The 12,098-nt window shown below is 35.8% G+C and overlaps 1 protein-coding gene across 1 annotated transcript in view; it reads left to right on the top strand.

Moving 5' to 3' along the window:
• The window catches only part of LOC131066210 (chaperone protein ClpB3, mitochondrial), a 59,667-nt gene extending 51,495 nt beyond the window's left edge, over positions 1–8,172 (top strand). The window contains exons 7-10 of the mRNA XM_058000907.2: positions 5,550–5,858; positions 5,983–6,248; positions 6,341–7,270; positions 7,509–8,172. Of these exons, the coding sequence (XP_057856890.2) occupies positions 5,550–5,858; positions 5,983–6,248; positions 6,341–7,270; positions 7,509–7,817 (1,814 nt within the window). The 3' untranslated portion in view covers positions 7,818–8,172. The remainder of the gene's footprint in view (positions 1–5,549; positions 5,859–5,982; positions 6,249–6,340; positions 7,271–7,508) is intronic.
• The last annotated feature ends 3,926 nt before the right edge of the window (positions 8,173–12,098 follow it).

Genomic DNA, 12,098 nt, shown 5'->3' with positions numbered 1-12,098 from the left:
TCCTTGCTCTTTAGTTTGAAAGTTATGAATTTGATTATGGGAATTTAGGAAGAACAACTTATTTATGGATTAATCATGGTCCCGATGAGTTGCCGCAGTTGCTAATCTTTCCTAAAGTTTTGCTTGAGTTTGAGATTTGCTTTACGAAAGATTACTGAGTTTAAAGATAAATTTGCAAGGCTTCGAACCATGACTAATGCCCTGTTGCTGCTGCACATCTTGAAAAATCATGTTAGGAGTTGTATATATTTAGGTCTTGTGAGTATTGTTCATTCAAAATTTTTGTTCTTGATAGACTAGGTTTCCCTTCTATAGTTTTGGGTTGTTTTGTTGTGGGTTTTCCCTTTCTTCTTTTGGGCTTCATTTTGTTTGGTCTTGTTTTGCTTTCCTATTTGTTTTCCTTTTTGGTTTCGGTTTCCCTTGAGCTTGTCCGCTCAAGTGGTTTTGCTTAGGTTTAGGTTTTGGAGTGGCCTGAATTGTTCAAAGTCCTTGTTTGTGAGTGGGGTGATGATGTTCTCCTTTGCATAGGATTGTTTATATTCCCACTTATGTTGTATCGCGACACCTAAGTCTTGAGATTGTCATGCTTTACACGCCTAATCAATTGCTCTGAGTCATTTAGATTTCTTGGGAGAGGTTATGGCCGGTGAAAACCTTTCATCTTGCTTCAACGCCACTGAAATTTCCAAACCCTTAGTAAGCTTCATTGCTTATGAGCCAAAGGAATCGACGGGAATAAAGTGTAATATCAAAAGAAAGAAGAGATGAAAAATGAAAAGAAATGTCAAATTATTGGCTTTGGGAATATGCAAATAACTCTATCGGGGTTATGGACGCCTGGCTGGCAGTGGAGCAATATTCGTGGGAATTTCAGAGACAACCTTGTCGAAGCTATGGACGCTTGACTGGTAGCGAGGCAATGTCCCAGATGCTTTTGAAGTATAGATACTTTTTAGCCTGCCATGACTAATTCTAGGAGTCTGAATGGTCTGGTGAGATGGAATTCATGCATATGCACACACATAATCAGATGAACATGCTTTAATCTAGGTTCTCACCTTGAAGTGTTTTTCAACACTTCCATTGCAGATTTTTTTTTTAATCTTTGAAATGTTCAAGAGCATTTATTTGGGTGGGGGCTAGATGTTGTGACGTTTTCACAAATCGCCCCATTGCAAATGGGGACCCCTACTTTGTTTTTTGGTCCCTCACGCTCTTTTGGCTTTTGTTTGTTGGGTCTTTTGGTAGCAATCTCGTCAATCCTCCAAGTCTACAAGTGAGTAGGTTCAATTTGATCAAGTCTGCTTTTCGTTTGGGCAATTTTGGCCGAGTCTAGGGCTTGTTTTGGTAGTTTGAGTTTCTCCTTTCAGTCCTAATTTTAGGGGTTTCTTATAGGGTTTTTGAAAAATTGAACGTAGAATTGGCATTAGGGCCCTTTAACGATCTGGCACATGGAATTTGAGCGAATTTTGAGCACTTACTATTTCTAGTAAGTTTCACTGCCTCCCGGATTGGTCTAATTTTGCCAAAAATCAAACTTACTATTTTTAGTAAGTTTCTATTTTTAGTACGTGTCCCCATGTCTTGTTTTGCTCTAACGTTGACAATTTGAAAAAGTTTCTATTTTTGGAAAGTCTATTTGTGACAGGTCCTTGCAGGTTGACACTGAAGACCAGATATGCATGATCATTTCTAAATCCGGAAAAGTCAGGGAGCAGGCAGAGTGACAAAAAATGGCTTAAGTATGAGGCATCTATTCCAGAAGTGGAAAAGTTGAAGAAAATTTTCTCTGTCTGGAAATCCACCTTTATTCTTGAAATGGCATCCTAAATCTAGAAGCATCAAAATTCTCTAAGTTTGGAAATGAACGAAAGGTGAAGTTCCTTCATCTAGTGAAATCCACGCCCAACTGCCAAGTAGGGTGCCAAATTGAAGTCATCAAGGAAAGACAATTTGGTGCCCTAGTCAGTCAGGTGGGCTCCAAGGTCAAGTCATCAAGGAAAGACAGAAAATCATGAAATTCCTTGCTAGGGTGGAAATAGCGCCCAAGGGGCCAGGTAGGCGCTAATCTAGGGTGGTCATGGAAAATCCAAGGTGCACAGAATTCCATCATGAAAGCAAAATTGTGCCCATGGGAGTAGGAAGGCGCCAAATGCATCTTGTCATGGAAGGAGTTTAAAATCCATTTTTCCTTGGCACAATGCAAATGGCACCCAACATGGAGAGAAGGGCACCAAATTGAGGTGGCTTTGGAAAGTGTAAAAGTCTTGAACTCCCTTACCAAGAGGAATTAGCACCCAAGTCAAGGAAAACTTGAAGATTGTAAAATTTCTCCTTTAGATAATGAATTCCACGCCTAGGTCAGAAGACAGAATTTTCCAAGGCAAAGGGAAAAATGAGGGTCAAGGATGGATTGAAAAGGCAAAAATTCCCCTTGGCAAATTTTTTAGAAAAATTTATTTTTAGACACCAAATCTCGTCCCAATTTTTAAATTTTTGTAGATTTGGATTCGTAGGAGATTTTCTCTCTCCTTGACCAAAACCCTAATTTTTTGGAAAATCCCTAAGAAGTAGGTGTTGAAAAATCATTGAAAATCTCCTCCGAAGAAAGGAAAGTTCAAAAACTTAGAGAAAATTCTTCCTAAGTCAAAGTTTCTCTCTCCTGAAGTTTTCTCTCTCTAGAGGTTTCTCGCCAAGTGGCAGTCGGGTCAACACATGTCGAGTTTATGAAGAATCTTTTGCATGCAGCTGCCACATTTATGATTTAATGATAGATTCCTTCATGTCGCCGTCGCATGGAGAATGATGGGCATTTATTTCTGCATGAGGAATATTCATTGTATTTTGGGTGAATTTGGTGTAATGAGGTGCAGTTAATGCACGGATGGGTGCCATTTTTGGGCTTATTTGAATAAATTGTATATGGACTTAGTGGGTATTAATTGCTGATTCCCACCTTGTTGCATCTTGAGTGGAGAATCTTTCAGGGTGAAACCGTAATTAGGGTTTGCATGTAGCCAAGGCTTGAAGCCTATATAAAGGGGTGACCCCCTCATTTGTAAAGCAGAGGAAGACTTGTATGAATTTGTTGCAATAAGTTTTGAGATAATAACAATGAAACATTGTTCTCTGATGGTGTCCACTTAAGTTTTTTTCAAAACTTGCACGGTTTCACCTTCCTCAATTAGAGTAGTAGTAAAGTGCTTTGATTTTCAATGGAAAATGTGATGGTGTTTGATGAATTTCCATGGTTCATACTTTTGGCATTTTGTTGATTATAAGTGTTGTGTAAAGTTAGTCTGAACCCCCAAATTTGTGTTATGTTCGATTGTGAATAGTCGTTTTCATTGTGTCGTGTTGGGTATTCAAATGCACTTTCCCAATATGAAAATCCTTTAACATCCTCAGAAGATTGCACCAGTTCTTGCAGAGTTGTAGTTAAACTTGGCGAAGCAAAGCTTGGTTTATTTGGAATTTGTCCACCAAAGCGTTAACTATTGATATCATTGCCCTTAGGAACAGATTAGATCCTTCTAAACCCTTTCCCGTTTATTTTCAGTTCATTTTAGTTCATTCGAAGCAGAAGCATCACATAATCGCTATATCTGATGATGGAGTTCCAGCCGCGGCGAAGAAGTGAAAGAACGATCCAGATGTAAGGCCCCTTGGATTACCAGTATATCACATCTACCAACTGAGTCACGTCTGAAGCAAAAAGGAGCCTTGGAGTTAGCCGTTTTATCTTTTTGCAATCTTAGCATACGACCTAACCTTGATCAAGAGAGAGTAAGGTGATTGTTGGTAACTTTATTCTGTGTTCGACGTAGTCATAAAAACACGTCAACAAGATCAAGAGGTGGAGCTACTGTTAGCAATTCCAAGTTAAAGCCTTCGAGACCACATAGGCTTTTGTGGCACATGCCATTTTTCATGATTTTATCACTTTTAACCAGTCCAAAATTCCATTAAATCCTTCACAAAATGCTTGATTTCCATGCTTTTACATTTAAGCATTTTCATTCTTTTTTATTTCTCCTAATTATCATATACTTTGCTGAGTCTACATGTCAAGACCCGCTGAATTTGGCGAGTAGTGGATTTAGTGAGTTTTACTAGACTTGCAAGTATCTAGGTCACATTTCTTTGGAGCCTTTGTTTGGTAGGCCCAATTCAAGACTCATTGAGTTTGGATGAGTCTTGTGACTGTTTATTTCATGTTTATGAATTTTGAATTTTAGCCAACTATGTATATAATAATTAATTAAATAAAATTAATATTAACATTACATCTATTTGTACTCGTCTCCTATTTTTCAAAAAATCTGGTGTACCAGTACTAGAGTGGAAAACCTATCTCTGGGGAACATAGGTTTATTGGTATTTTTCTCTTCACTCGTGAAATATGAATTAATGAAGACCAACTCAAAATGACAAAGGTGAATCCCTTTAAATCATCACATAATGTGATACATTGAGGCTTACTGGAGATGGATAAAGACACTAGAAATACCAATTGAATCCTCGTGATATTTGGAAATGTCTTCATATGAATCTCAGAGATGAGCATCATGGACAGTCCAGGGTACAAGTTTTTGGATAAATATGCTTGTAATCGATATGCGGTATCAAATTCTTCTAATGATTTTAATACATAAATTATACATTAGTTTGTGCTATGTAATCAAGAAGATCTACCCATTATTTTTTGGTGTGTAATATGTCATAATAGTGTACCTCAATTTCATTTACTAGTCGGGCAAAGCATATTATATATTTTTGAATGATGTCCGAGCCAATGGTGTGTCTCTTTGTACATCATGTTATTGATTCGCATACTCTGTGATAAGACTCTTGGGCTCTTTAGGTTTTATAGGTCTGCTCCAGTCGACAACTTTATAATAGATAGTCGACAACTTTGGTTTGTGGCTTGAATTGAATTTCTGAAAGCTGTGTTGAATGTGTGGATTGGGGATGGAATATTATTTAACTTGCATTTACAGTTTACATGTGAGTCCGATGTTTATTTCGTTAAATTCTTTTTAAAGTGAAGAACAACTTTGGTTATCAGGAGGCTTGGATCTAGAAATTCATCACCTGTTATAATGATTTCATCTTTTTTAATTTGTAACAAGTAGTGTGGTTTAACATAAGGTTTGCTATACTTGATAATAATACAGATTCAAATTCTTGGGAAAATAGGAAGTATTTACATGTTTTTCTGTTGTCTGGATTCATTTAGTGGGCATTTGAAAGACTCTTTGTCTATGAAGAATGACAATCAGTTTGGCTAAAAGGTATAGAAAGATCTTCAAAATATAGAGCATGATCATACCATTCCTTTGGAAGTAATCGATTCCAGCTGTTATGAGTTTCATTCAAACATAATTGATATGTTTGAGAGTTCATATTGTTTACTGTTTTTTAATGTTTTAATGGACTAAAGATGAGGAAATGGTTTATTCTTTTCCTATTCTTCTTTTTCTAGAAAAGCTGAACAACATAGATTTGTTGTGATATTTGTTCTTTTCTTTATTTATGTCTATGTGCAGGTGCTACAGAAGGATCTATGGATGCAGGCAACTTGTTGAAGCCCATGCTTGGACGAGGAGAACTACGTTGTATTGGAGCCACGACCCTCAACGAATACCGCAAATATATTGAGAAGGATGCCGCACTTGAGCGCAGATTTCAACAAGTATATGTGGGTCAACCATCAGTTGAAGATACTATATCTATTCTTCGTGGATTACGTGAGCGTTATGAATTGCATCACGGAGTCAGAATTTCTGATGGTGCACTGGTTGCAGCTGCAGTGCTTTCAGAGCGATATATTACTGAGCGTTTCTTACCTGATAAAGGTGCTTCATTTTTTTGTGAATGTACTAATTTATAATGTAATTGATTTTTGACTTGCAAGTAACTCAATTTGTTATATGTGAATCACATTTTTGAAGAACAACAATTTTTGTTTTGTGTCTGCAGCAATTGATCTCGTTGATGAAGCTGCTGCAAAATTAAAAATGGAAATGACATCAAAGCCTACCGAACTGGATGAAGTAGACAGAGCTGTGATCAAGTTGGAGATGGAACGCTTGTCTCTGAAAAATGATACTGATAAAGCATCAAAAGAACGACTTAGTAAGTTGGATGCTGATTTAGAGGCACTTAAACAAAAGCAAAAAGAGCTTGCAGGGCAGTGGGAGCAAGAGAAAGCACTCATGACTCGCATCCAGTCCATAAAAGAAGAAGTGTGTAGCCAGCTTTTTAGGTTTTTTCACGTCATCACAGATGGTTGAAAGCTTATTTTAACTTGTTAATTGCCATTTTCATTGTTGCGCAGGTGGACAGGGTCAATTTGGAGATGCAAGCAGCTGAACGCGAGTATGACTTAAATAGAGCAGCGGAACTGAAGTATGGGACACTGATGTCTCTTCAGCGACAATTGGAAGAAGCTGAAAACAAGCTTTCCGAATACAGGAAGGGTGGGAAATCAATGCTTCGTGAGGAAGTGACAGATGTTGACATTGCTGAGATTGTGAGTAAGTGGACTGGTATTCCAGTTTCAAACCTGCAACAAACAGAGAGGGAGAAGCTTGTTTTCTTAGAAGAAGTGCTCCACAAGAGGGTTGTGGGTCAGGATATTGCAGTCAAGTCTGTAGTAGATGCAATTCGACGATCCAGAGCAGGCCTTTCTGATCCTAACAGGCCCATTGCAAGTTTCATGTTTATGGGTCCAACTGGAGTGGGGAAGACTGAATTGGCTAAAGCTCTGGCAGGTTATCTTTTTAATACTGAACATGCACTTGTGAGGATTGATATGAGTGAATATATGGAAAAGCATTCTGTCTCTCGTCTAGTTGGTGCTCCTCCTGGGTATGTTGGCTATGAAGAGGGTGGACAACTAACAGAGTCTGTCCGTAGGAGACCTTACTCTGTAGTACTATTTGATGAAATTGAAAAAGCTCACTCTGATGTATTCAACATCCTCCTCCAGTTGTTAGATGATGGGAGGATAACTGATTCTCAAGGGCGCACTGTTAGCTTTACAAATTGTGTCATTATCATGACATCAAATATTGGGTCCCAATATATTTTGGAGACACTTCAAAGTGCACTAGATTCTAGAGAGGCAGTTTATGAATTAATGAAAAAACAAGTAATAGAAGTTGCTCGGCAGACATTTCGGCCAGAGTTCATGAATCGTATTGACGAGTACATTGTTTTCCAGCCTCTAGACTCTCATCAAATAAAGCATATTGTTCAAATACAGGTGCACACTCTATTATATTTGATTTGTTATATTAGCTAGTTTTTAAAGTTTACTTGGATTCTCTGTGATCTTTTTTGTTTTTATTTATTTATTCATTTATCTATATGCTTACATTTTCGATACTGGATTCTTTTCCTTTTTATATTATGCATGTTATTTCATGGGATCAATGGTTGGGTTCATTTATTTATTATGCCTGGATACACGTCACTTAATATGATAATTCTTAATACTGCAGCTTGAGCATGTACGGTCTCGACTAAAGCAAAAGAAGATCAATCTCAATTTCACTGATGATGCTGTTGCGGTGCTTGGTATGCTTGGCTTTGACCCTAACTTTGGTGCAAGGCCAGTAAAGAGGGTGATCCAGCAAATGGTGGAGAATGAACTTGCATTAGCTTACCTTAAAGGCGAGTTCAAGGAAGATGACACAGTCTTAGTTGATGCAGAGACTACTGATCCTATGCATCAGAAGAAGCTAGTCATTAAAAAGATTGAGCCTATTGATATCCAGGCTGATAATGAGGTTTTGGTTGCAAGCCATTAACATGTAAACCAAGAGCGGGCTTCCATATTACACGAGAGGGGAGCATAATTTTTCTGTTGATGTACGTACAGATATCAGTTATCTGCCAAAATATAGTTTTGTAAAGATATTTACTATCTGTTTGGCAGTTTAAGGAAACACAAAAAGTTATACGCATATATCAGTTTAAGCCAAAGTCAGTTTACACTGGAGGCAGATTTATGTTTTTACATAAGCTATTTGGTCCATTCGGTCAGTCCTGAAAATCTTACAATTGCAATTTCTGTAAATTATTGACTGCATTTTATTGTTTTGGGTCATGCAAATGCATCTAGGTAAATGAGAAAAAGCATATATTCAGGCTGAACTTGTTTCACATGCTAGTGGTCTGTACATCAAATCCGCTAGATTGACATTTAGCATAGTTACCTTGATGGGTTTTCCAGATATTCAGTTCTTATGTTTTTAATGTCAGAGAATAATCTCTGAAGATAAAATCATAACTATATATTCCAAAGTGTAAGTGTACGATGAAAACATCAATGTTTGCTCTTCAAAGATGCGTTTTAAAGATAGAATCTGACGTGAATTAGACATGCATCCTTAGTTGATTTGTAGCTTTATTTATCTTTTCTGGGTTGAAATTTGGAGTTTGTCTTCCATTAATGTAAGAACATACATTTGGTTGAAACATAGAATCGATTGTTAGAGATTATTACCTTTTATCAATCCTTCTGCTTTGTCTTAAGAGGACTATGCCAGTTCTCATAATTCTTAAAGATTGGAATTTTGGAGTTAGTTTTCTTGTTCCTGCTACTGATCCATAGAATCGATTGTTAGAGATTATTACCTTTTATCAATCCTTCTGCTTTGTCTTAAGAGGACTATGCCAGTTCTCATGATTCTTAAAGATTGTAATTTTGGAGTTAGTTCCTGCCACTGATCCATTTTATAGACATCTTAGTGCTGATTATACTACAATTTTATGTATCAGTGTTTCAGCAGCAGTAGTTCTCTCTCTAGTTCTGTGTACAGCATGAGCTATATGCTCCGAGCAAGCAAGTGAAAACATGGGCTAAACACGATGGCCACCAGTGTTGCAAGGGGCTATAGTTTCCTAATTAGTTTTTGCTTTCAATTTGTAATGCCTCTACTTACACTACCTAAGTAAAAACACAGCTATCATTGTTTTTTAACAATTAAACACGGTAACACTTTTGTTGAAGAGTTTCTTGTTCATCTGATGACATCAAGTTTACGATGCTACCAATTGGTTTGTCCCCCAACAAAAGAAATAAGTGGATTCTGAATAGATGAGAGTACTTTCCAATTTTCTAATTGCGAGACAAACTTAAACTTGAAGACAATTAGAAGGTTAGATAAATTACATAGGGACTTTATAGTCCACGAGAGGAGAACAAATTCCCTAGCTTTAATTAAGGATTTAAGGTAGTATTATAGATTAACTATCGTTGTTTGTTGTAGCATCAGTTATGTGATGTAGGAGCATCTACGGTAAATGGTAATTGACATCAATTAAAAAAAACTTACATGTTTTCGTTTTAGGTGAATTTTTAATATTTAATAAGTCAAATATTTTAATAAAATATTTTGGCATGACTTCTATTAGACCTATGCTTGTGATTTTGTGTATATGGTGATATTAAATATTGGCAAAATTTAAAGGTGGACATTGGGAATTTGTGGACCCCACATACACCTCACAAATTTGGGAGATTCAAATTTTTGGGAGTTACCATTATGGGACCACTCATATTTTCCCTTAAATGATATATATTAAGATGTCAAGGATTTATTGAATAGTTTCTAATTTGGGGTTTTGTTGATTGATATTATTAGCAGGTTTGGAGGTGGAGGTGGAAGTGGAGGTGGAAAATGCATTCAATTGTCATTTAATGAAATTTGTGAAGGGGAAATAAGCTTCCCTCTTGTTAATCATGTATTCTTTAGGTTGGGGTTATCGAATCGTAGTGAGAAGTGATTTAGGTGGAGTTTTATTCTTTAGGTTGGGGTTATCGAACTGTAGTGAGAACTGATTTAGGTGGAGTTTTAGCAATTTCAACTTTGATCTTTCCATTCCAAATGTAGAGAATTTTAGGTTTTGAAGGGTAAAATTGGAGAGTTTGGTGAAGGTTTGTAGAAGTCACATGTTACTGTAATTCACCATTTTTGCAGGTCTATATTAGACTTATATCAGATTGGGAAGGTGTATTGTGAAGCCAATAGGCTCACCTAATTCTATTTTAAAATTGGTTGAGATTCATTTGTAATTTTATAGGTTTGAAGGTGAAGAATGGAGAGCTTGAAGGAAGGGATTTGAGGAGCCATTTGCTGCTGCAAATATACCATTGTTGTAGGTCTATGATCAAACCCAAATCACATTGGAATGTTGTATTGTGAAGCGAATAGGCTCACTTAGTTTTGTAAAGTTGTTCACAAATTCAATGATAATTTCTGAGTTTGCTTGCACAATTTGGGGGTTTTAAATCCATCATATTTGTTGTTCTAGATCAGATTGTTAGTGTTTTGGAGTGTGCTTCAGATGGTTATCGAGAGGGCAAAATAAATTGGAATGATATATTAAGAAGCCAATAGACTTAGCTCATTTTTATGTAAACTTGATTCTGATTTCAATAACAATTTTCCTCATTGTTATGTAAACTTGATTATGATTTCAATAACAATTTTCCTCATTGTTATGTAAACTTGATTATGATTTCAATAACAATTTTCCTAGTTTATTGCATCAATTTGGTGTCCAAATAACATTAATTTTCTGATTTCAAATCAGATTTGCATGAGTGTTGTAGTATCGCTTTATATAATTATCTTCTTTAATGTTATATTACAGCTTGTTTTCCTTCAACTTTGTTGAGGGGTAGGATAACTTCTTACATCATTATGCTAATATATATGGTCAAGGATTGGAATTGTTTATATGGATCTTCCTGACATAGGCAACATAGTGAGGATTTGGCAGGCCAACTTGATATGCCTTTACATAGCCGACATTACATATAATGTACTATCTTAAAAAATAGGTATGGATCACAATGTAAATCACTAAGGATATTAAGATTATCATATTTGATATATATAAGGATTGAGTGGCAGCTTATAAGTAGCGCATAGGCCATCGTCCGACTTTCTTATTTTCTTAGTTGTTAATATAAAATTTAATTCTTCGTTCCTAGTCTCTCTTCTTCTTTTACATATAAATTTATTCAAAAATAAAATAAACAATTTAAACAACAATAAAAATTTCTTCTGCATTATTGAAAGGAATTAATATTTGATTTTTTTATTATCAAGAAGATTATTATGCACGGTTTAAGAGACTTTATTCATCTAATATATATATATATATATATATATATATATATAGTATTTTCAAGATGATAGAATGCTTTAACTATTTTTTTTCAAAATTGTTTGGTTTTCTTATGGAGGTGTTCTCTAATTAACTTCTTTTTAATACCACCAGTGTTTGATAAGTAAATAAATGATTTTTCTTGGAAGACACAATGTAATACAATGTAATAATTCACAGAATATAATTTTTCTTTCTATTTTTTTTTTCATAAGTAAATATTTAAATCTACATTTTTAGTTCCTCGTTCTTTTGTAGGTTTACAAAACCAAATAATTGCAAGACTTGTCACTGATATAAGATAATTTATGTTCATGTTATCTTCAAGACTTCCATATTTATCAAATTGGAGATTACTCAATAGAAAACTAGTCTTTGAAATCATAAAATGATAACTCCATTGAAGACCTTATCCATAGCCCAAAACTTGAAAGCAAAGACAACAATAGAAATGGAAAAACCACTTGAGCCAATGGGCTCTCTACCCATCCATAGGGTTGTAATTCAATCCACTTCCAAGCAAGGGGAATCACAGAGCTGTTAAGGTACACACACATATCTCAATATCAATCACAAAAACACATGATTTACATTGATTAAACCTTATACACTTGAACAATCACCTGTTTGCCACAATCACACAAAACCCCTTTTAAAACCCACATTATCACAAAAGGTTTCCTTATGGAACTTAATAGGGGAGTGGGGACTCAACACATAAGAAGGTAGAAATTTTTTGCACATGTATTTCAAATTTAATACATAATTCCACACTTCCATTTCCACTACATGTTCACAACCCTCCAATCCACAAAACCCTTATTCAACCATGACCACAAAAATGGATACTCATATCCATGAGAAAAAGAGGTTATCTTACCCAACAGAACCCCCTTATTAGAGTCACTCCC

This window comes from Cryptomeria japonica, chromosome 5 (genome assembly GCF_030272615.1).
Source record: "Cryptomeria japonica chromosome 5, Sugi_1.0, whole genome shotgun sequence".
Taxonomy (NCBI): Eukaryota; Viridiplantae; Streptophyta; class Pinopsida; order Cupressales; family Cupressaceae; genus Cryptomeria; species Cryptomeria japonica.
Note: the sequence above shows the minus strand (reverse complement) of the source record. Positions and strands in the feature narration are given on the sequence as shown.